This window comes from Terrapene carolina, unplaced genomic scaffold (genome assembly GCF_002925995.2).
Source record: "Terrapene carolina triunguis isolate 2854851 unplaced genomic scaffold, T_m_triunguis-2.0 Scaffold193, whole genome shotgun sequence".
In the NCBI taxonomy this organism is placed as follows: domain Eukaryota; kingdom Metazoa; phylum Chordata; order Testudines; family Emydidae; genus Terrapene; species Terrapene triunguis.
Window position 1 is genome coordinate 8,015,469 of NW_020664544.1, and position 25,896 is coordinate 8,041,364.

The 25,896-nt window shown below is 39.8% G+C and overlaps 1 protein-coding gene across 5 annotated transcripts in view; it reads right to left on the bottom strand.

Annotated features, from left to right (window-relative positions):
• Nucleotides 1-604: 604 nt before the first annotated feature.
• CDC27 (cell division cycle 27) overlaps nt 605-25,896 on the bottom strand; it is a 51,793-nt gene continuing 26,501 nt past the window's right edge. For 2 of the 5 annotated variants that reach the window (XM_026654697.2, XM_026654695.2), the window contains exons 10-19: nt 25,257-25,356; nt 23,633-23,840; nt 22,132-22,301; nt 19,581-19,733; nt 17,809-18,017; nt 13,408-13,525; nt 11,800-11,928; nt 7,735-7,809; nt 5,747-5,927; nt 605-3,323 (exon numbers count right to left, since the gene is read on the bottom strand). In XM_026654697.2, the coding sequence (XP_026510482.1) occupies nt 3,241-3,323; nt 5,747-5,927; nt 7,735-7,809; nt 11,800-11,928; nt 13,408-13,525; nt 17,809-18,017; nt 19,581-19,733; nt 22,132-22,301; nt 23,633-23,840; nt 25,257-25,356 (1,426 nt within the window). In that variant the 3' untranslated portion in view covers nt 605-3,240. Of the gene's footprint in view, nt 3,324-5,746; nt 5,949-7,734; nt 7,810-11,799; nt 11,929-13,407; nt 13,526-17,808; nt 18,018-19,580; nt 19,734-22,131; nt 22,305-23,632; nt 23,841-25,256; nt 25,357-25,896 lie in introns of those variants that run through there. The other 3 variants (XM_026654696.2, XM_026654694.2, XM_026654699.2) reach the window with 2 other exon arrangements.

Consider the following 25,896-nt stretch of genomic DNA (forward strand, 5'->3'; position numbering starts at 1 on the left):
AGTGCCAAATCCATCAAGAAGAAAAACAACTCAGTTTCCGTTATTCCAGCCTAGTAGGTCAACCAGCAGCACACAAAAAGCAGCCACAGTTAAGCCCCAACCCTGAAAACACTTCACATGTGAGAAATCCCACTGAACTCAAAAAGGAGAGTGTGCTTGTAGGACTGGGCCCTCAGTGAGCAACTCATCTGCTTCTCGGGGGAGGGGAGGAGGAGGAGGGATCCATACATCTAGCACCAGATCATAAAACTGTTTTTAAAAGTAGTTTATTTGGATTTCCACATCCTTTAATGAATTGCAAATATATTAACAGAAAAGACTTTTTTCTAAGACTGTACAATTTATGAAATAAAAGTCAGGAAAAGCAAAAAAAAAGGAAAAAAGACAAAAATTACATTGTTTCAATGCAAATAGTACACACCACACCCACGCTTTGCATTTTTTCATGTTTTTGTATTAATAAATGACAGTCCCCTAATTCTTCAGTGAACACATTTGCTCTAGTTTGGGTGTCAGAGCGCCTTCACATTTCGCCTCCCTCGCCCCTCAAAGAGCAGATAAGTAGATTGATTAAAATAATGGTTTTCATGTGGTGGTGGTTGTTTTTTTTTAAGAAGGTAAAATAGCAGCATGGTTTAAACGTAACTTGCAATTCTTGAGAAAAATAAAATGTAGGTGATGACGTATATCTAAAGCAGGGGACAATTTAATATTTTGAGCACAAATGTTCAGTTTAGAATTTGCATCCTTTTAAAAATCTTATCTGAGATAAGAGCCCTTTGCCGGGTATTTAAAAATGAATTCCAATATAACAGTTTACAACTTTTAAAGAACAAAATTGTTTTAAAAATTAAACAGCTATAAAGGAAATTCAAGGTATTTTTTCCCATATGGGGGATTTGCTAGTTTCCATCTCTGGCCCCCAAATAAACAAGCAGCATTTGTTTCAGGAAAATCCCCAAATTAGCACATGCGCTTTGAAAACAGACAAGGAATAAAACTAAGTCAAATTTGGGGCCTAAAACCTTGTCAGCAAGAACCATAATTTTCCAGCTCTCAAGTAGATGGGGCATGGGGAGAGAGAGAGAGACTCCTGCTTTTTAGAGAATGTAAACTTCAACTACCAAAAGGTAGCCAATTATACTGTGTAGCTAATATTCACACAGACTAACTCCAGATTGTACAATGTGTTATTTCTTTGTAACTCACTCTTGTGGAAACCCTATTATGGAGGTGCGAATCTTGGAGTGCTACAGCTGCTTTAAGACTGGGAGGGAAAAGAAAGAAAACCATGCAGATATAGGTAACTTCATGAATACTACATGTGAACAGCAGGTGAGGATACTTTACTATAGTACAATTCCATTGGGGAATTTCAACCCTGGTGTTTTCCTTTTAAGGGCTGGTTTATCATGCAAGAGCCTAACTGCAATACTTCTCTAGCACCAAAGAAATCTTGCATCTAGTGCACTCTTTACGCAGCTGAAACACTTGCATGATTTATAATGAGATTTAGTCCATTTTCAGCAATAAACAGATTTACAGTATTGACAAAAGCACAAAGCTTCATCCAATATCACCTCCCATGTTTTAGAGATTTTCACTAGGACTGGAATTCAGCCTATTTTCACTGCTTGTCTACCCACTTCAGAATAATGGAGAATGAGATTTTTGGTGCAGGTGTTTTGAATTTTTTTCTCCTTACGGTAAAAAATGATTCTCACAACCAAACAGTAGGCGTGATAGGACATGTTTGTACCTAATCTAGGACAAGGACACTAAAAAAAATATATATATATTTAAAAAAAAATTAAAGTTCTACTAATGGTAACTAAAGGTCTTCTAAAAACAATATTCATTAAAAGGAAAGGAACAGAACAAATTTTAAGACTGATCACAACAAATATGTTGCTGTGAAATTTGAATCATTCCCAATTTATTGTGCATAATTTGCTCTTTAAAAAACTGTTATGATATCATACACTTTCTTTACGGTCACTGCATTAAGGGCACCAATCTTTGTTGCAGAGCGCTACAGAGAAAGATAATTTTGGATTCTTTAATATAGCCTCGCTTTCTTCTCACAGAAACAGCCTCCAGGGCACTCAATTCCTACAGATATAGAGTGAGAATTTTCTCCAAGTATCTTAAAGAATGGATAAAAAAAGATAATTGCACATTTTTGCATCCTGCTCAGACAACACTTTACAAAATAAGTTTTAAAAGGATACTGTCTTAGACAAATATTTGATACATCTTACTGTAAGGTTCTGATTGTGTTAAGGCTTACACTGTCTTCCTGGCTTCTTTATCTACTTAGAAACAAGTTGTCACTGTGGCTTATATTACTTTTATCCTTTCAACATTACAATTTTATCTACATGTCTCTCTTTATTTTGCTCTTACAATAAACTTTTTATTCTCTGAGCATCAGAACCGAATCCAAGGGGCACCTGAAGAAGAGGCAACACATTAATGACTTGTTTCGCTGAAGTACTAAGTAGACAACAATTGACATTTTGGAAATTAGATGAATCAATTAACTCTTGGCTAGAATATTAAAGCGTTCTGTAATAGTTGCTATGGTGCAATGTGCTCCTCTGGCTAAGAACAAGTTTACCCTACGTAGGGACACCGGATAGGTTATATATTTTGACACACTCTGAATCCCGAGCATGTGCACTGTATTTTGTTCACTGGAGACACTGTGGCTTTAAGGTCATTTACATTCCCTGGCATTTAAGTTACACTATAATATGCAAAAGTTTTTAACCTGTCCCATCCTACACTTAACGCTGTCTTTGAAGAACTTGGAAATGGAAGTTCAGCACTCTGCTTACCAAGAAAGAATCAAACTAAGACATGTTTCTGGAGAAAGTACTAAGGAAGCAGTTTCTTGTTCTATTCCCACATCTATCGGCTCACTTAGAGCAAACCACAAGTCTTTCTTCCATGATAGCTTTCCAACAAAGGAAGAGTTGGAAAAAAATATGTTTTTTTCCTCCCCAAAGAGTCATTTCATAAAGGTATAAGAGCCAACTAGTCAGTCTCAGTAGCAGCTAAACATCGCACTGCCATTAATTCGGTGTATGTTTAAAATCGGATGAGTGGTGCACTCATGGTGTCAGTGGAGAATAATGACAATGCTGGCTCAGTGATGTGAAGACCCAGTACGTGAAGGAAGGGGAGAACACAACAGTACCAATCACACATCCAAGCTCAGATACTGGCTTTCGGAGGTTAAAATTCATCACTTTCAACTGCATGGAGTTGCGTGTCATCTGCATCCGTCATGCTGCTCTCTTGGGATTCATCTGTGCCAACTTTAAAACACAAACAAGGGATTAGGCTCTTTGGTAGAAGACATGCACATTTTACATAAGCAAGTCCACCATATTAGAAAACAGTGGCAACAAGGCTCTATCATAGCTTATAAATATAGAGGGTTCCACACTCCCTCCTCCCCAGTAACTTTTTCCCACACTGCCCCCCATCCCTGGATTGTCCTTTCTAATCCCGTATGCCACACAACCTCTCTCCTCTTCAAAACCCAGTTCTTTTCACTCTCCCCTCCAGTGACCCACGCCAGCCTAACGAGATCTAAATAAAAGAGCTGAGAAGGGAATCAACATGATGTGCATCTTGCAAAAACAAGCACCCTCGTTATTTTAAAGCCTCCTTAACCACCTCCTGTCACTGAGCTAGGAGAGAGACTGAGTAAGATCTGATCCCATTATAAAGTGAACAGGGAAGGCCAGACTGATTTACCTACCTGCCCTGCCCCAAAGAGACTGATAGCTTGTAATGTTTAAGGATTACTTAGTATTTACAATGGTAAAGTGTTCAGAGATAGTGAAATTAAAACAGGATGGAAACAGGTTTTACTGCCATACTCTGAGCCCCCATGCTGCAAGTGACAGAGTGAAGTTTACAGCAAACGAATGGACGCTAGTAAAAGACTCAGAAATGCCAGATTATACAGACTTTTTAAACAAATGTAAAATCAGTTTATTGGCAGATACTGTACCTACTCTGCCCTCATTCAGTTTGTACACAGGCACAGCCCAGAGCATGGTAAGGAAATGCATCTAACCCCTCCTCCCTACTCCCCCCCGCCCCCAAATATTCACGGTGATCAGCAAAGCAAAATGAACGTTCATCTGGTAAGAAGCAGCTCTCAACAAGTTCTGTCCTTGTTAAAATTTGCAGTAAAGCAAGATAAATAGCTCAAGGAGATGGTCACTTTCCAAGCAGGTTGATTGTGCCTACCTGTATTGCTTAAAGGTACATTTTAGGTAGCACAGTTTACACTATGAAAGTATTTATTTGAATTTCCAAATGTTTTGATGCCAAGGAAAATAGTAGTCCTTCATAATACCCAGAAGTATGCTGGGCACTTCCCAGAAGTAAGACACGGTCCCTTTCTGAAAGCTTACTTTAAGAACCTTGCCTAGACGGGGACTTAAAGGTGTGTTAGAATGTGTTAGCCAACATGTTTTAAAAAGTCTATGCTGCCTCTACAATAGGCTCACCACATGCTAAAATGGTCACTTGGCAGTTTAGACCTTTGAGGTATTTTTTTCAGTCTGTCTGCAGAGTCAGGAGGATTGCACTGGTTTACATTTGGAAGGCTTTAAGTAATATCTGGGGAATTCAAGCTTCTATTTAAAAAAAAAAATAATAATCAAAAATGTAAAAAGGATCCTAGTACAAAATTTCTGTAGTGCTTATTTCCAGAAGCTGCAGTCACCTCTCAAAAGTGCAAGTGCTCTGTCTCCATCTGCTGGGTGTAGATGAACTATATACTAGAACGTTTAGATTAGTTTAGACCGAAGAACAAACAAAAACATTTACCATTTCAGGAAATAAAAAGCATGTTAAAAAACAAGATGCTATGGTTTTACTGGAAGGTGTTACTGAAATCAATGGGATACACACCAGCAATACATCTGATAAAGTTTTCAACACAATTTTACAATGGACTATAACAATTTGAAGTTCTATAGTATCGTTTTTGCCTAATGAAGAAAACAAAACGGTTCTTTTGCAACAGTCTATCCATCCATTTTCTAGTTCATGTCAAGCTCATCAATATTTATGACCATCCATACTTCTGGATAAAAAGTTAGATGAGAAAGATTTAGGCCATTCCCTCTGGTGTATTTTTTTAGTACTTTATTTTGCTTAGTTTCAAACGACAGGGCTTCTACAACTTTCCTCGAGAGAGAATTCCAAGGTCTAACAAATCTCACTATTAGGGGTATTTTCTCTTGACATCGAACCCAAGTTTTTCTTTGCTTAAGTTATCTCATTACACTTATGCTGGTCTGAGCCCTTGAACAAAGAATTCCATTATTTCCTTGCTCGTTACACCCTTCAGATACCTGAAGGATTAGATGCCCCTTTACTAGAAGGTTCAGGTTGCAGGGTGTATAATTATCTTGTAAAAAGTATTAACAGTATTTATATAAGTCATATCTTATAACAGTTTATTAGGTCCTGGTTCTGCAAAGTTTAGTCCTTATATTAATATTAAATATCTAATCTCTCAAGAAATCTAACAATCTTTCACTAAGTGCTTATTACAAGTAGACCCAGCTAGATCAGCAGTAAGAGAATTGTTGGAGTCGCCGCTTGCTGTGCAAATAGGTAAGCAGTTATAGTCTGGGCTTCTGCTTTACTGAGGAACATAAAATCTTTCTACTAGAAAACCAGTTAATTTGGATTTTGAGCTGGAAATACAAACCTGACTCATATGGATAACATTCGCTGATCTGCTCTTCTTGAGTTATCGGTTCCTCATCATCTGGAAGGTAACGTTTATCAATGGCCTCTTTGATCTGGTTGTTGGCTCCTTTAGGATCTAAATCCATTGCCCACGAGAAATTCATAAGGGCCAGATGAGTTTGACCCAATTTTTTATAAACCTAAAAATAAAAACATTAACACTACATTTTCCATTAAGTTGCTACTTGATATCATTTTATCCAACACTGGCTTGTAGCCAATAGTTATTTTTAAGTGGTATTCATAATTCCTACTGTCATGCGAAAGACTGCTGGATGAATGGGACATTAGCATGCATTGTAAGCAGTCCAGGAAGGAACTGAATGTCTCAAAGAACTCTGATACAGAGCCTGTCACGCCTCTTGGTGACTGGATAGAACCCATTCCAGATTGGCAATGACCAAAAGACACCAACATTTAATGGCTACTTGGTGCTCTACGTGAAATGAATGTGTCTCAGTCCACTTCCTAGTTTCCACGCCAGAAGTAGTCTCAGGTGATCCTCTTAAGGCTCTGCAGAACAGGGCTGAGGCACATTGGTGGGTGGCATTGCTACTGCCCATGCTGTATATTCTTCATCAAGAGAGGACTTCTATTACCAGAGCTATTAGCCAGTCATCTTTCACAAGCATCTCTTTCTTTTAATTTAAAATAGGTTTGTCCTAGGAACACAAAAGTGAATTCCCCCCACCCCAAGCCCTTTAGGCAGCAATCCCTTTATGCTATTGCCAGCATTAAACCTTTCAGAAGGAAGGTTTTATGCTTTAGTCTATCTGCAGTTAGAACATAAGGCACAGAGTGCACGATATAGCTCTGAACCACAGGAAATGGAAATCTCTGCAAGACAAAACTAACAGCGAATGTAAAAGAAAACTGCATCCATTTAGCTCAGTTCAACATTCTGAATATTAATACACTGTGAAATGTGAAGACATGAGTTTTCATTTAATTCGAAATAAATGTACTAAAAAGGAGATGGAAATTGACTTCTCTCAAACATCCAAGGCCCAATTAGGGAACACTACAGCAGGTCCAAAATGAGCAACATAAATGAATAGGGTGGGAAGTTGCATGAGGTGGATTTTGTTAGTGGTGTTACTGTGCGGCTCAGTGGGTTAAGCATTAGATTTGAAAACCCCTAGACTCCCAATATCCAGAGGTTCAAATCTCAATAAGGCGGATTCAACTCTTCATTCTTCCAAAATAACCTGGTTCCATGTCGTTGTTGTGTAGGGATCTTTAGATGAAACAGAAGTCCTGCCTGCCCCGTGTAGGTGTTTTACACTCCATACAATTTTGCAGGCGTTCCTTGTTCAGCATTTCTGATATAACAGACTAGAATGTGATTACAATAGGTTTCTATAAATGCATGTCTAAGATGACGACATGAGTTGAGATAGGGCTCTATCCCCGGATGAGGTAGGATTCTATCCAGCACACTATTTCTGCACCATTATTGTATTGACCAAAGTCTCTGTACTTTTAGAGTCACATTTTCAAGGGAAGGTGCAGCAGGTATGCACAGAAAATCATGCACCTGTTTTCATACAGGCATTTTTGTATGAATCTGTTCCATAGTCCTTAGAATACACTATCCTTCAAGGTTAAACGACAGTGGTGCAGTTATGGTGGGGATAAAGGATGCTGGTGGCATGGTGAAATCAGGCTTCAGGCTCCAACAACCGAAGTAATTCTTTCAGAAATAGAGCTCTACTAGGACAAGCTCAGACAACCCATTTTGATCAAGAACTAATCTCAAATGCAGTTGCCAGTTTATATGTGGTGAGGCATACATGGCACTGTGGGAATTTTCAGCACCCTGTCCAAAATGGAAGCAGCTTCATGATAGTGAGAAAACTAGCACCTAGGCTTGTTTCTCAGCAACAAAGGAAATCACAGGTACTTATGATCACAGCTATATTTCATAGAACTATGTTCAGTTTTTACCTTTCCTATTAAGAAGTAAACAAGAGACTCTTTGGGAACAATCTGTTTCAGTTCTTCAAGTTCTTGTAAAGCAGACTAAAAGAGGGGGGAAAAAAAGTGAAATGGTTTTCCCAGTAAGTTTGAGCCAGTATCTGCATCACTCCACTTTTATTACATCATAATAAACTGGTTAATTAAAAAACAAACAGTTAATTCATGGGTTTGTTTGGAATCCATCTTGTTAACCATATAGAAACCTCAGATTGCTACTTTCCTCTGTGAACAACCATTGCACAATCAAATGTAAAATGTAATATTCTAGCAAATGCAGGCTGAATAAGAGTAACGTTTTAAAATGTAAATAATGATTTTTTTCTTCCAATTTGATATGGTTTTAAATCACTGGAGTGATTGTTTTGGGTATCTTTAGTTAGTTTCCTACTTGGAGAAGAATTTCAGATTTTCCATTTTTAAACTAAGAAGTTTCCCAATTAAAATGTTCATCTGTGCTGAAAAAAAATAACTCCAGGGCTTCATTGACATCCTTACCATGAGAACACAAATGCAAACACCAAATTAATAGGCAAATAGCCCAGATTATATTTGCAACCAACTCCCCCTCCAATATACTGAGCTTCCACAAATCAAGAAAAATAAATGCTTTCACTAGGCTACACTCTGCCATTAAGTTTTACAGTTTGAAGTCAATGAGACTTGTGCTCCTAACCACTTAGACATCTAAGGGGGGAATTTCCAAAAGCACCCTAACTATTGGCTTTTAGGCTCTTGTTTTTAAAATTATGACCTACTTATATAAGAGAGTTCACAATAATGTTAATATATTCAAAGTTAAATAACTTTTCACGGTTAACACTGAAGCAGCTTTGTTTTGAAGTGACAAAGATTTCATGTTACCAAGAAAAAAAGCTTAAATAAAGATACAATTTTAGCTTCTGATCCTGCAAACACTTATGCACATGTTTAACTTTACTCAGATGAATACTCTATTAACTTCAAAGGGACTACTCATGTGCTTACAGTAATGTATCGAGTTAAGTGTTTGCAGGATTATGCCTTAACCCTCAATACTTTGTTTATTAAAATTCAAATGTAAGCAAAAAAACTGAGGAGACACCCTACCAGTAGAATTTAAAATCAAGTAGAGTTTATAATTTAGTTCCTTATACATTTTAACGGTGCAAGGCATAACTAACTTTTACACTCAGTCTGATTTAAATCAATGGATTTTTTTTTTTTAAATCAAGGGATTTATATCATAATCTTTTAAAAACTGCTGTACAATGGGCAAATAACTTGTAATGGTAAAGTGACAGCAAGGATAAAAGATAGTACATAAATAAAAATCAGGCAATTCAAAGAAGTGCAAAGTCTCTGACACCTGAACAGCAGATCACTGATATGGTCTCTGCTGGGATGAGTGCGGAGAGTCTCTGTTCTATTGAAGAATATGGGCTAACAGACGCTACTGTCAGACTGCTACCGCACGAGAGTGCAGTTGGTGAGCTCAGACAGTGCAATGTGCTAAATTTCATGGCATTTTGGTTACATTAAAAAAAGTTAAGGGTCTGATCTTTTTAAATCCAGAGATTATTTAAATGCACATTGCTGCTTGTGCAGCTAAATTTCCTTCTTGTAAAATCTAAGGCTGAAGAAGGCTGGGCACTGTCAGCAATTGTATATGTACTTCCTTAGGAAAGAAGTGTTTTTGGAATACCTTCTGTATCTTTTCTGCATCAGACTACATTTGCTATTTTATTCCCATTGGACATCTTCCTCCAATTTTGGTTGCATTTCTCCCCTTCATCTTATTTTTAAGAATTTACACCAGGACTTTGTGTTAAAATCCTTAACTTTAAAGTGTTTTAAATTGTCCTACATTTAAGAACTTCAAAATGGAGGTTCTCACTATCAGAGTAATTTCTTCTTGTGTATATTACAATAAGGTCTCATCATGAGCCAGATTGTGGTCCTGTTTCCTCAGCTAAGCAAGACAGGAAGGGGACATAAGGACCCACCAGCTAGACTTAGGCCATGTCTACACCACCACTTTTGTTGGTATAATTTATGTCACTCAGGGATGTGAAACACCTCCCCACACACACACCCCGTGAGCAACCTAAGCTACACAGACAGAAGCGCTGGTGTGGACAGCTCTATGTGAGAGGGAAAGCTTCTCCTGCCGACATAGCTATGGCCACTCATGGAGGTGGTTTTATTATGTCGATGGGAGAGCTCTCTGTTGGCATAGAGTGACGACATGAACGATCTTACAGCGACACAGCTGCATCGGTACAGTTGTGAGCTCACTAGTGTAGACATGGCCTAAGTAGCGGCATGGGAAGGAGAGCACCACACTCATTCTCACAGGTATAGTAAGTACCTATATAACAGTGCAAGACAGTAGAAAACCAGGCCCAGACTGTCCAGCTTGCTCTCATTAGCTGGATAACAAGACCTCTGAAATATAAGTTTGCCTACTACTTTGGTTGCTTGTGGGACAACTTTATTGCACTTTTTCTGAGCAACTCCCTTTGTACAAACTCATCAATACCACAACATTTCAGAAAAGGTTGTAAATAAGGTTCTCTCCATATCATTTGCAAGTTCAAATCATCAACAGATTTTACACATCTCGGGCCTCAAGAGGCAGACAAGTTTTAAGCCAACCATTACAAAAATATCTACTGCACTGCTGGCTCCCCCCAGTAGAGATGGCACTGGCTCAACCTTAATCCCTTTGCCAGATAAAAAGATGTCCCAGATTCTCTGCTCACATCACCAGGCCTGATGCTACCAATGCTACTTTTTGATCCTCCAACAGTTCTTTACATGAGCATGAGTTACATGGTGAATTATTTTTATTTTTGTACTGCCTAGTCTACTGCTACGAGTGCTTCTGGCTAGGTCCCTGGAACAAAGATATTTAACACCATCTCTCCAGTTCAAGTCAAGCAGATAAATAAGCAGGTACTCTGGTAGTAATTCTCTTCACTGTTGGTTAAGAGCTTGGGGAACATTAGTGTCTGGATGCTTGGACTCATGTTTGGGGCAGAGAGGAGAGGAAATATTCTCCAGAAGAACTATGCAAGCAGTTCTAGAGTTTGGTCTTGTGAGGGCATTCAACTGTAATTTCGCATTTAGAGTTATTGTGCCTATCAGTCTATAGGTGTTTTAAGACCACGTGTGGAAAACTAAATTAGTCAGATTTCAGAGTAGCAGCCGTGTTAATCTGTATCCGCAAAAAGAACGAGGAGTACTTGTGGCACCTTAGAGACTAACAAATTTATTTGAGCATAAGCTTTCGTGGGCTACAGCCAACTTCATCGGATGCATAGAATGGAACATATAGTGAGGAGATATATATACATACAGAGAACATGAAAAGGTGGGAGTTGCCCTACCCCACTCTAAGAGGCTAATTAATTAAGATGAACTATTATCACCCCACCTTTTCATGTTCTCTGTATGTGTGTATATATAGCTCCTCACTATATGTTCCATTCTATGCATCCGATGAAGTGGGCTGTAGCCCACAAAAGCTTATGCTCAAATAAATTTGTTAGTCTCTAAGGTGCCACACACTCCTGTTTTTTTAAAGTAGTCAGAGATCATCTTCAAAAAAAAAAAAAAACAACCAACCCCCAATCCTAAATTGAAAGCAGCAGGATTTTAACACACCCCACAAAGATTATCCCTCACGAAACACCTGTTATAAAGGACAGACCTCCTAATATGGTGCTGAACTGGTTACCAAATACGGACTTGGTTAACTGGAGTCAAGTAGCCCTCCTGATACCAGAAGGCTTCCTTTCAAATAAAGGAGCTATTCGCATTAATGCCAGGATGACTACAACTGCTGCAGTATTACACTGGGAAAAGAGGCAGGTCTTTCAAACAGTCATAGCCAGTGTGATCAGAGTGAGATATATTCTTGGAGCCAAGCATAGCTTCCATTATGAAGTAATAAGAATCAAGATTTGATTAACTTTTAATTCATCATCATTCAGACAGCTGCAGACCCTAAGGAATTTAGAGAGACTTCAGTTTCTAGCATCTATGTCTTACCTTATATTTTTCATTTGCAAATAATACAGAGGCTCTATGGAATTTGCATAGTGGGTTCTTCGGATCAATGTTAATGGCTTTGTTTAGAGTATCCAAAGCCTTTTCAGATTTTTTCAGTGCATGCTGGACCTACAACAGAACAGAGATGATGTTAATAGACTTCCTTTTTCAAAGAAACGAGGGGAAGGCAGGATCCGACCAGACTACTAAAAAAAATACATTTGACAAAATCCAGTGCCTTTAAAATGCAATATTCAAATAGAGAGGCTCATTCTGGAGTCAGATAAGACTGCACAATTTACCTCTCACTAGTAAGCTTTTTACTCCCAGCCCACAGACTCTAGCAGAATGGTAATTTGGCCCTTACCACCGAACTAGTTCAATAGCCCAGCCCTAGAACATAAAGGCAATGAAAACCCATAACATAGCACAATCAGGGGCAGGAAAAGCTTAACCAAGGGCTTTTATATACTTTGTTACCATACTGCAAGTGAGAAAAGTGTCAGCAGATGACCACATAACCAACCGCCCTGATACCGGTCTGCCCCACATCACTCAAACAATCATTAACGTATAAAAAACAGCTTTCTAGATTGGAACAGAGCATTTGCTCTAGTTGTATGAATCCTTCACAGGCAGAGGGACAGACCTAAAACAATGTCTCAGTCTTTTCAGGCATCTATGCCAGTTTAATCACAGTAAGATCTTGGCCATATCAGCTGTGCCGACTGCTTCCTATTTAACTGTGCTAGTAATTGACACAAGTTGCTTAGAAATCCCTACTCTTAGAATTAAGGGTCATCACATATATAGATGATTAGGAGATGGGGAGGAGCAAGGAGGCCCCGAGGCCCCAAACAGAACTTCATTAAAAAGTAGAGTGGGGGAGCCCCAAGTGCCAGTTCCAGGGTTTGTACTAGCAGTTGAGGACCAATGCGCTAGTTACTAGTTACGTTTTTTCTCTGTGAATACTCAATTCCTTAAAACTCTCTCATATGAGCAGGGCTGGCTCCAGGCACCAGCTCAGCAAGCAGGTGCTTGGGGCGGCCACGTGGAAGGGGTGGCAGGTCGGGCTCTTCGGCGGCGGGTCCCTCGGTCCCTCTCGGAGGGAAGGACTTGCCACCGAATTGCCGCCGAAGAAGAAAGCGACGCGGTGGAGCTGCCGCCGATCGCGGCTTTTTTTTTTTCTTCTTCTTCAGCCGCTTGGGGCGGCAAAAACCCTGGAGCCGGCTCTACATATGAGGACTGATTTTCAGATCCCTACTCTACTTGTGCATGTGCCCACAATGTGAAAGAGCAAAAATTGCTCAAGTGTGAACACAAATGCTATCACCTACATGAGCACAACTGTCCAGTTTTGAGGGTGTAAATTTTAAAACACTTACGGAGGCACAGATGATAGCATTGTTCCAGGACAAATACAGGTGTTTGTAGCTGCAAAAACCAGAAATGTGTGTGTGAATGCAATTTTGCACACAAGTGGAAGAAGGGCAGGGCCTTTGCTTAAAGTTTGGTCCATAATATGCTTTTTCTATTGTGAGCACACACAATAAAAAGCAGATTAAAACAGAACAAGGATAGAATTACCGGTAAGCGCAATCTACTTACTACTCCGATGTGACAGAGTAAGACTGAGCTCTGAGGATTGATATCGAGTGCTTTCTGGAAATGCATTTCTGCTAGGCTGAATTTCTCCTGTTTGTAATAAATCATTCCCAACCCATACCTGCAAGGATAAAACAAGTTTGTCAGATAAAGTTTGATTTATCACAAACCAACCTTTATTATTAAGTGTGTACTGGCAGAAGAAAATGATCTTTGGCACATTAATTTGAGAGATTAGATCAATGGAAACAAACAATGAAGTTCTTGTGATTCAGATATAGCCATAAACCTTTCCACTAAAACAGTTTGGGTAAACTTACGTTGTAACCATAGCAGCACCCAACATATTGTTTCAAATTTTGGCATTCGAGTCATGTAAATCTTCTGCTAAATAGAATAGGCCAAATTCACTGTTTGTGTAAGCGGGAGCAACTCCATGGACATCAAGAGACAGTTTATGCCAGCCATACCTTTAATGTCCCAGGCGCTAGTGACTACGTTAGCTCAGAGAGTAACCCCGTCATTCACAAACTAGCTATAGCATCTACTAATTCACAATTGGGTTTTGGCACCAGTTCACCCTGACCAGCTGGAAGATGAATAACTGTAGCTGAAGCACTTTTAGACAAGGAAATCTGATCTGAAGTTAAAGTGTATACAGAGCTGCCAAGAGAGAAGCAATAACTATGCACTGGAAAGTGGAATCTTTTGGCCAGCAGTATCCACTGGCTTGCATGTGAAGTGCCCTTACACCCAAGGACATCAGAGGGTCGGACTGGGCCAATCAGCTCTCTGTTCCTTCATCAATATAGAATTCAGGTAATAAGACTTTGTAGCAGAAGGTAAGGAAGGTGGGTCCTGGAACACATGTAGACCATAACCACAGTTACTTTAAGGTAAATAGCCTCCCACCCACCCCCTTTGAGTGCTTACCTACATGAATTCCACTCTTGGTGACTCAAGGAGGAACCTGATGCTAGGAGGCCTAAGTGGAACCGTGGTGGGTCTGCCATGAGAGCCTGTAATTCACTTACCCGGCAAGCAGAAGCAACTGCCACTAAGGAGGCTCTTTTCCACAGCATGTGAGAATACAGTGAGTGGGTGAGCAGATATGGCCGCTCGGTATGCTCTTAAAGCTAAGAGAATCCTGATCTCTTTAACGAGAGGAGATCATTAATCCTGGTAACATCGGACTCTAAAGGGAAATGATGCTCCACCCAAATAATGAATCTTTTCCACTTGGCCTCGTGAGTCCTGTGGAGTCCCTTCTACTGTGAATCAAAATGTTCTGGACATCTTTAGAACAAGATTACTCCATGTTGGTTAACTAGCCATCCTCCAGGATGTGAGGTACAGTGAAGCTGGTCTTGGAGACAATGTTAATGGAGGCTATACAGAGAGAGCTTCATCACATCTTGGTACCGAAACTGCCTGGGCCAAGCGGATGCCATTAGTATCATAGATTCAGCTTCTTGTCTGAACTCTCTCAACACCCTCAAAGTCAGAGGGATTGGTGAGCAAGCATACATCAGTCCAACAGACCATGGAATAAGGAACACATCTGATTGTTGTATTATATGTTCCTGGGTGGGGGCAACAAGTGACTCAGGAGTAGGGCAACTATAAAAATATTTGAATCCTGACAAGAGAACTTGGTACCTATCTACTTTCTATGGTGTTGGAGGTATGCAGTCAGAACTGGCACAGCTAAGGTGACAAAGAGATCTTCATTAACTGGTTATGTTAATCTCTCCTGTAACAAAGTACATAAGAAGTCTAATAATTTGTGAGATTTTTTGTGTATGATCCCTATCATAATCTCAGCTAGCTGTTCTAAGGAGATCCTGAAAGGTCTTATCATATAGCTGTGATGGCACAGCTAGAACTATAGCTGTATCAGGTGAGAGTGAAGAAATGGCAGCTGGAGTTAGGTTGGCAGAGCGATGTTGCTCCTCAAAGGCCTGCAGTTGCAGTGCTGGAGCAGGAGGGACTGGAGGATGCTGACTGGGTTGAACTCTTGTAGATGCTACAGGGGAATGTGATCTGACCCTGGAGCGGGTAGAGGAGGTGGGCTTTCTAATGTGTTGAGGACTTCAAAGAGCCCAGTGAGGCTAGGAGTGAGGACCCTGGGCAAAACTGTGCAAGTAGCCTGGGGAGTCCCCAAGAAGAATGTCCCTCCCTATTTATCCCTGTGCCTACATTAACGTCCATGTGCCCTAGATGCCTTGTCAGAGGTATGGTAGACTGGAGAGTAATTAGGAGAATCCTCCTTGTTCTGGTCTGAGGCTGATGGGGAGAAGAAATACTTGTTCTCTAGAGGTGGAGTAGACCAAACAGGAGTCCTTGTAATTTCTTTAGGGACATCTCTTGCCAGTGCCATATATACACACACTCAGTGCTGAGAGTTTAGTAGAGCTCAATACCAATGTAGGAATTCTAATGGGTAAGGAAAACAGAAGAGACTCAGGACATTTGGACACTGCCAAATCCCTTGGTACCATGAAGCTCAGTGCAGAGTGAGTTGATACCTCTGACATTAAATTAGATACCCTCAGTGCCAGGACTGTGCCTATGAGACTGGTACTGATAAAGCCAATAGCAATACCACTGTTGGTGCCAGACCTGAAGGTGGTACCATGGCAACAGTGTGGGCAACTGCGAGGGGCTGTTTAGTAGCGGGTACCAACATGCACACTGGAGTCTTTTGGGGTGCCAGAGGGACAAACACAGGCCTTGTGTTACCCCTTAACCTCATTCAGCACTGAATATATATGCCTTTTTCTTAGGAGATCCCTTGGATGGTGACCTATTCTAATGCTTTTTCAAAGACTGGTGATGAGCCCTATCCCTCTCTGATGAAGACCTGAGAGCAAGGACTGCTGCAGCATATATCAAAGCAGTAGGAGCCCATGAACTGGTAGTAGAGCCAGTGGTCACTGGGGCACTTTTGGAAGACTGCTCAGATTCAAACAGATCTTGTTTACCACACAAGCTTCTTTAGCTTTCATTCATTTTGAAAATGAACAAATCGAATATTTACTCATGATGTGCCGCTCACTTAAGCAAAATGAACATTTTGAGTGGCCAGCCTTAAAGGGGATAGCCATCTCACAAAGTGCAAGGCTTAAAAATTGGGGATTTCTGTTCTAACATGAAAACTGAGTACTGGACAATAGGGAAGGGGGAAAAAAAAGCTAAAAAGCATTACCTATAAAGAAACTTCACATACACTGCACTATCAAAACTATACTAGAACTATTCTAAAAGTTAACTATGCAAGTGTACAAGAACAAAGGATATTGCTTGCAGTTCTGTCTCTGAGCCATGGGAAGTCTGAAGGAATTGAGAGGAGGGATGGGCCTCCTTCAGTTTTATGTCTTCGGGAAGGAAAGGTGCCAGGGCATTTAGGGGACAGATTCAGGCATGGGCCAAAGGACACTTCTAGTCAAAAGATTCCGATCTCTGGTTCATGTACATTGGGAGTGGAATACATATAAATAAGCAACCAAAGAATTGCTAATTCCTTGACTGTTAATTTGGCTTCCCCAAGATCCTCTATGCTAGCCCAGATAGTATGCTTTCTACAAAAAAGTTGCAGATGGGAATCACATGAAACTTTTGTGACAAAATTCTGCCTACATTGGGGGCTAGCTATGTTCAGACTTCCAGTGATTGAAAACAACACCGACAACTGGATGATGCAGGATACAAGGCAGCTGGAGAGGAAGAGGAAGAGGAGGAGAAGGAGAGAGAGAAGGAAAATGATAAAAAAAAGCTCTTCACTAAGAATGTATTCTGCTTTAAAATCAGATAATCCTGACAAAGGCAAGAATTAGGGGAAGGAGATAAAACAAACAAAACAAAAAACAACCAACCAACCAAAACAGTAAAGTTGCTTCTCCTTCCATGGAACAAGAAATCAATGGGAATACGGTAAGGAGATGGGGCGACCTCCTTCTGTAAGGGTAGTCTCACCAAAAACTTTGTTTTTTCCTGTCCCCCATCTGCTACTAAGAGGATTTATATTCACCGCCTTGGCTGGCATAGAGCAGCACTGAAGAAATGGAGCAGTACCAGTGAACAAAAATGTTTAACCAAATGGAAGTGGGACAATGCATCGTATGTGATGCCATGAGAACATAAGGCAATGCAGTACATGCATTTTTTTTTTTTTTTTAAACAAAAAAGACTAATTACTATCCAGCAACAATGATGGTGATATCGGTTGTCAGATCTCTCCTTGTAACAGATCGAGTCACTCTTTCACGTGATAAGTGGCAGAAATAAAAAATTATCCGAGTTGTTATAACAGAGTGCCTACACTTGCAGCATGTAAAGGCAGTCAACAATAAAATACACTTCTTCCCTTGGTGCTTTCATTAACAAAAAATACTGAAAACTTACCATGCATTATAATGTCTAGGGTTGACTCGGATTGCATTTCTAAAACAGGCTAATGCTTTGTCTAGTTCTTCTGTTAACACAAATTCATGCCCCAGGAGAGTGTAGGCATACGCATAGTTTGGATCAACTTGAATGGCTCTCTGGAAGAACTTGATTGCAATGTCATGCTCCCGTTGCAAGCTGAAACAGTTTCCTGCGGCACACCACGCCTAGTAAACAGCAACATTGCAAAGTCACTATCAAATCCCCTTTTCACAACAGGAGGGTGATCAATAATTGATTTAAACTGGTATTCTTCTATTGAGCTGTGTTTTTAGAGTATTGGCATGCCTCATCCCACCAGGGAGACATGTCAGCCACTGCTAGGATGAAACACATAATGGTTTACCTAGAGCGTTATGCATACATGTATAGAACAGCTTTCATCCATGGATTTCAAAGCATTTAACTAATATTCTTAAAGTCTCATTCCTTGGAGGAAGAGAGGATTGGATGCATGTTATCCATAGTGAAAACTGGGATACAGAGGTCAAGAGCCCAAGGAGAGACAGCAAGCCAGCAGCAGTTAAATACTACAGGGATTACACAATACGGAGCTTATAAGCAGTCAGCTATTCAGCTCTAGCACTAGCAAGAACAGCGGGCTGGAGGCAGCTACAGTCAAGATTCATCAGCCCTTCACTCTCTCCAGCAGAGTAATGGGGAACCCACCCAGGGACAGCAAACCCCCACGCCCCATCCCATCCAGCAGCCTGCATCACGACTTGAGGGATCAGAGCTTAAGAGTCCCCAGTAGCAACATCACCACCTCGTATTATTGGAGGCTGTATTTCTCTCTTTGATCTCCAGACTCCTCTAGCTGCAGTTAATGGACATTTTACTTGACATTTACTATTCTCCACGTGAAGAATTGCGTGCTGGCAACGAACAGGTTTTCTGTTCTTGTTTTCCTCCTTTCTTCTCCCCAGGCCTATGTGCACCTCTCCTGTCCTGCTATCCTCCATAACCTTCCACCTTTCTCCCCAGTCTTCTAACACACTAAAAGCACACGCTAAAAGGTTCTTACCTTTTCTGAACTCTAATAAATGTAAAGAACAAAAAATTATACATTCAAATAAAAGAACATTAATAATACATAAAGTGTGCATGTTTATAGGTTACAGTTCTCATTAAAATGGACAGGACATTTTGCACATAACAGCCTTACACTACCATGTGTCCATACAATCACAACTGACCCCTCTATTGACAGCCTATTGTTTGATTCATCGACAAATTTAAGACTGTAATGTGTTACATGTTTAGATGATATCTAGCAAATTGTAGGTGGTCAGTTAATTAAATATTACTACAGGGAAAAGGGTGTTACAGAAAGACATTAAAATAGTACCAGAGCAGGCAACAAACCCCCTGCAATCCTGGATACCTCTTTTCTACCTAATAGAGAGCACTCCCTCCCACGCGTCGGGGTGAATAAATGACGGGGAAATCTTTCCGGATGAAAGGGGCTATGCAAATGAAAGTCGTAACTGATGGGTTAATGGATTTCAGCCTGTTCCATGCAGGCTGACATGCCTTTTTTATAATGGTTACAGGCATCATCCTCGATCCACCAGGTAATCCAGTAGCCTTTATACGAGACAGTTCTGTTACACAAATATACCCGAATTAAACTAGAGTCTACTGAGTTTGTTCTGACTCATCATCTTTAACCTTGATAAGGAAATAACTGTACGCAGCAACATACACCACCACAATATATTACAGTATACCTCTGGTGAATTTTTATCCATGTCTGTTAAATCTTTTGATAGGACTGAAAGTGCAACATCCTTCTGAAGATGCCATAGCGTTGTAGAGTAAATCTCCATGCCTTCAACTCTGTAGTTTTCAATCCTTCTTACTTCAGAGAATATCCTCTCTGCCTAAAAACAAAAGAATTTGAATGAAATCCTCAAGAAGAGCACTAAGGACAATATGAGGAAGTTTCAGAGATATATAAAGCAATGGGGATACTTAGTCTATCACCACCTATAAACACAAAAACCAACATGGAGAGCTTCAAATCTTGTGGCATTTCTAGCTTCTTATCCAAATGAAAGGAGAAACATAGTATGTTTACTTGAGACAAGCAGATATCTGTAATAGCCCCCCCAACAGTCTGACTCAGATTACAATATCTTCATGCACTAGGATGGAAAGAGTAAGATAAAGGAGTAACATTGGTAAAATGAGATATATAAATCGATGGTACGCCCACACCTTGAATACTATGTGCTGATGTGGTCGCCCCCTCTCAAAAAAGATGTATTGGAATTGGAAAAGGTTCAGAAAAGGGCAACAAAAATGACTGGGGGTATAGAACGGCTTCTGTATGAGGAGAGATTAATAAGACTGGGACTTTTCAGCTCAGAAAAGAGGTGACTAAGGGGGCATATGATAGAGGTCTATAAAATCGTGAGTGGTATAGAGAAAGTAAATAAGGAAGTGTATTTACTCCTTCTCATAATACAAGAACAAGGGGCCACCAAATGAAATTAATAGGTAACAGGTTTAAAACAAACAAGAACGTATTTCATGCAATGCACTGTCAACCTCTGGAACTCCTTGCCAGAGGGTGTTGTGAAGGCCAATACTATTACGGGGTTCAAAAAGGAGCTAGATAGATTCATGGAGGATAGGTCCATCAATGGCTATTTGCCAGGATGGGAAGGAATGGTGTCCCTAGCCTCTGTTTGCCAGAAGCTGGGAATGGGTGACAGGGGATGGATCACTTGATATCCTGTCTGTTCATTCCCTTTGGGGCACCTGCGATTGGCCACTGTCAGAGGACAGGATACTGGGCTTGATGGACCTTTGGTCTGACCCAGTATGGCCGTTCTTATGAGATCAAGACATTATGAATTTCTATTATCGAAGATTTATATTGCATAGGTGGATGGTCTTAACCACATTACCTAGCCATCCAAATACAGTACACTTCAAGGACTGCATTTATACTAGATACTGGAGCATCTTAACAGCTGAAGGCCTTTCCAGCCTTAACCCACCTTGCTGTTGCAGGTGTTTGTTTACTAAGTAAATGAAAGAGCACAGCCTGAGAAAGATTCCCTACAATGCATAAGGGTGTGTCTGTGCCAGAAATAGTGAGGTTGGTTCACTAGGAAGTAAAGTACCACATGGGGCTACTTTTTTCTATAAAGTGTTCAAAGGAAATACAGCCTTTGTCTACTCAAAAATTCATTCTTGATGTTATGTTACTATGCCAACTCAAGTTCCTGTCACAGATTCCAGATAATAGTACTCAAATCAGCAACAAGGTTAAAAGATAGGTAAGAAAAAGCTTTAAAGAAACTGCTGGGGTCCATAGCATGGTCTTTCATGAAATATTAACAGTGTCTGTACATTCCAAGTGTGTGGACATGATCAGGATGCAAACAAGGTCCAGGAGCAACTGTTTTTCTTTAAAACGACATAATACATAGTGCATAGTTTATAAAACAAAAACAACCTCAGAAATCTACGACATTCACCTTTTATAAATCCATTAACAGGTAAGAATTAGGAAATTGGAAATGAAAAGGGATATTGGGCTTTTGAAAAAAACTCAATTAACTGAAGTGCTAAATTACATGCCTATTACATGTAAATGTCTATCACATGAGGAAATCAACAGGATTTATTTTAACTGTTTAAAAATTACAACTGCAATTTCAGAGATTGGAGACCATCCACAACAGAATTCTAACAGATTTGCCGTTTCCACCATTTGGAAAAACAAACTCAAGAGGTCAGTTACCGTCATAACTTAAAGAATCTTATGGTAATATGTGCACCTTTCCTTGTGAAGGACTCCTTTGGGCTTCACAAACTATAGATGCAGCACAGCTGAATACTGTTACCTCCAGGATGGAGGGCAACAGTCAACCAGTATCAGGGACACAACTGTGGTGAGGAGGGGAGATTTTGGCCAAAGACACTGGAGCAAACCCCTGCTCTGACTGAAAGTGTCATAGGATCTTTAATGTCTTTGCGGACTAGAAAGAATGCTGGTTTTTAACATCTCATAAGAAAGACCCACAACACAATAAATAGCATAGAACTCAATTTCGCCACCTCAGAAAGTGGAAGGGCTGCAGTGATCCAGATGAATCTGAAACTGCTTGAGGTAGGATAGGTGTTTCAAACCTGATGCTTACACAGCTATGCTATCCCATCCCAACTGTAGACTCTCCTCAGGTTTCACAGGAAGCCAGCAAATTCTGTGCAAAGCTATGCAAAACAAAAATTTAAAATAAAAGCATGCATCTGTTCTATGCCTACCTGCATATATTCTGCAAGCTCAAAGTAAGCTCTCCCAATTTGGCACAGCACCCAGCCAGTGTTGTAGTGGTGAGAAGGTAAATGGCTTAATATGTTTATCGCTTCTTTACAGTTGTATGAACACAAGGCTAAATAACCTTTCCCCATGTCACGAAGAAGGCTCATCAATCCTTCTAGGAGAAAAATACAATAAATAAAAGAGAGAGACAAGAGCTAAAGAATTAAATTGCCTGGAGCTGCTGTTCTCTGAAACATTATGGCAGACACCCTTCTGAGGTCCCTGTTCTTATGAGAACCATGCAGGGACTCCAAGCACAGAATTATATACTCCTGCTGGTTTTGCGCACCAACTCCTGCAGTGAAAACTAGGTAACACATCTGCTACCTCCTTTCAAGCCAAAAGGTAGAATAAACCTATCTACAAATTGGTTACATAGTTAAGGGTGAGCTGAGTTTTACACTTAAAGTGGTTGAACCTGTGCTTTATGTATGAAGAATACGGCATATCCTCCCTAAAATTACAGCACTTACTCCAAGCACAAAATGAATTTTCTGAGAATATACAAGGAAATCAGTTAACTAGTTTTAAGTTAAGAATTAAAAATGGGTCCTTTAAGAAATTTGGCATCCTATATCTGATAATTTTTTTGTACTAAATGATTTTTAGAACATGGACTTGAGTGTCCAAGTCTCCCATATCGTTAAAGCTCGTTGAATCTCATGCATTGAATACATTTTGAAGAATATTTTTGAAGTGATTAATAGCCATATTTTGCCATTTTTTTCGTAACTGTTGTCCAGATGCCGTTGAAAAAGGGAGAAATTTAAAGTTTTGTTACAGAGAATTCCATGAAAAACTGCTTTTTTTCAAAATGGCTGCCACCTCCTGGTCTCAATGCGACTGAAGCAGAGCTCCCTTTAGGAAAGCCAGTGACCCTCTGTGAAGCCAGGCTGCTGGGCCCACCCTCTTCCAGGAAGTCAAACAAGGACAGCAAAAGTGACCATTTAAATTGTTTTTTAAAAGTCACTTGTTGCACCAGATCTATTTAACTGGGTGGGCAGGGTAACATAGAGGTGAGAAACTGATGGAAACTAGCCAAAACACCTTGGCTGCTTTGTGTTGGTTCTGAATGGCATAAAGTAGCCACAATGTACTTGTAGATCTGCCTCATAATAGTTAAAATTAAAGAGAAGGAAAAGAAGAAGAAAAAAAAAAAAGGATGTAAAAGGTAGATATTACAGTAACTTTGTATTTCTCTGGAACATTGCTTGCAATTAAGCGTATCCACTTGTTATCGATAGTACAATTTAATACTTTTAATTTAAATGAAATTTGATGGTTACATATTTATGAAATGGCAGTTTTAGTTACTCAGAGGCTAAAAGGCACTGCATGGAAGAGAATGAACACACTTTACGGTGACCAGTAGTTTCCATCAAACCTTAAAATACAACTGGAAAACATTTGGCTCTATTACATTCTGAGAGCTTTCAGACAAACCTGCTGCTGCTTTCTGTAGTGTGAAAGCCTGGATCTGTGGTGCAACAGTGGAGATTTTCCCTTCTGAAATGATGGACGAGTCCAGTTTGGTGATTTCCAAACTATCATTTATGTTTGTCTGAGTTATTCCTCCCTTATTTGTTTTACTTTTTGTCTTTCTGTTTGGAATTTTAGGTGGGAACTTCATTTTCAACTTTTTACTGTTCTCCTATAAGGAAAAAAAAGTCTCAAACTAGGGTTTATCTACAGGCAAATCAAAGAATAGAGACATGCTTGTTTCCTGTTTTAGTAAAATAATTGTGACTAACAGATGTACGCACACACAAAATAACCAAGTTAACAGTGATACAAAGTCTTAAACGTAGTCATGAAATGTATACATTAACTTCAGCCATAATGTTGCACTAAGGTTATTGGTTTGGTTTTACACTGCATCTTTATAAAGTAGCTTGAATGAAAGCAGTAAACTGACTTTTTGTCAAAGACTTCCAACCCAAATCATTTATCAAATATATGTATCTGGACTATACAGAGTCTCTTTACCAAGTGTATTGAGGATACTGCACCTCTCATCCAGAGATCTAATTTCATTTTCATCGATCAGGAAAGTAGGCCATCCCTATTTTTTCAAAGGCTGTGGGTGGAAGGCCAGGGGAAGGGAAGAAGGGATATTCAAGTATTCTCTCTCATTCTGGAACTTACTATTGAAAGCAAAGGTTCAGCAAAAATAAGGATGCAAGAAATACAAAGAAAAAAAAAGTAAATATTAGCTTTATTTTCTTCTGGGTTTCACTGCAAGGTCCCCTCACCCTGCTTCGTCTTCCCAGTTTATTGGCTCAGAGATTATCTGAAGAGGGAAAGGTAATCCCCAAGTATATACTACTGACAGGTCACAAGACAAATTTTGATTCACTTAACGTTTTGGTACTTCACTTTTCCTATATATTTCAATTCCTAACTAAAGCTCTCAGCATCATTGAATATTACAGTGATTTTATAAGATCAACTACTAGTAGGACATCTACCTAAACCTCTACCTCTTTCTCTGCAGATGAGCAGCTACCAGATTGTTCTCACACAAAAGCACTTTTTCCAAAGGTGCTGGGAGCAGTGTGAAACCAGCTAGGAACACTTGTTTCTGGTTAGTTTCTTGCTGCCGCAGAAGCTGCTGAGTTGCATAATTACTTTGATGGATTCTCTCACTTTGAGGAGGAATACACAGCATCATAACTGAATTTTTGCAATTCCAGACTGAAATTTAACCCGACTGAAATATGTTCTGTAGATGACTTATAAAGTTTGTCAGTCACTAATTTGAGCCCAGCAACACGTCAGGATGAGTGTTCACTTGATACAAACACTTCGGTGTTAAGACTTTTGAAAACATCACACAGACATGCATGCTAACTGAAAAATTCAAATCATGTCATGTACTATAAAGTTCATGTTGTGCAGCCAAATGTATTTCACAACTTCTGCACATTATAAGGCCAATTCTTCAGCTGCTCCACACATTACTCAATGGGAGCTTTGTACTGAGTGGCTGAATAATCAGGTTATTAGTTAGCATAAGTAGAAGGATAAGAAAATGGATACATTATTTAGGGTATACATCCTACGTTACCTTTGTTGTAGAGCTATCACTAGTAAATAGGCGAGAACTTCTTCGAGGCAGTGCATTAGGTGGAGCAGCAATGGTTGGGCTCAATACCTGAGGGGTTGTACTACAAATAAACAGCTTATTAGAAGTAAAATTCTTTAAAAAAAAAAAAAAAAGTTTTTTTTTTTTTTTTTCACTAATTTTTTTTAAATTAGCAGATGTCTTGTTCACTGGTGTGAAGGTGCTGCCATCTCCCTGGGGCAGATTTACGTGCTGCTATATAACCCAAATTTTGATTTTAACCACTCCCTCCCCCACGTTTGTGATCACTGCAGCCGTTTATGTGGTATTTGCTTAACCAATAAGTTTCTATGCTAAGTAAAATCAAGCTATCCTCTCCTACATATAGCAAGTAAGTCCTACCGGTGCACCGAGAGCTGAAAGTTTTGGCTCTAAGGGGAAACCCAAACTGGCAGCCAAGAATAACCAAGTGGATAAAAGTCTTGCCTGTCATTACCTGGCTGTCTCTTACCATACGTCAGTCTGGGGACCCTTCTGCCACATAAGAAAACAAGGCCTTCATACCAAAATTAACTTCATGCTCATGTGAGTCAAGACTGAATAGCCATTTGAGGCACATTCTGATTAATGCAAATGCAAGTTA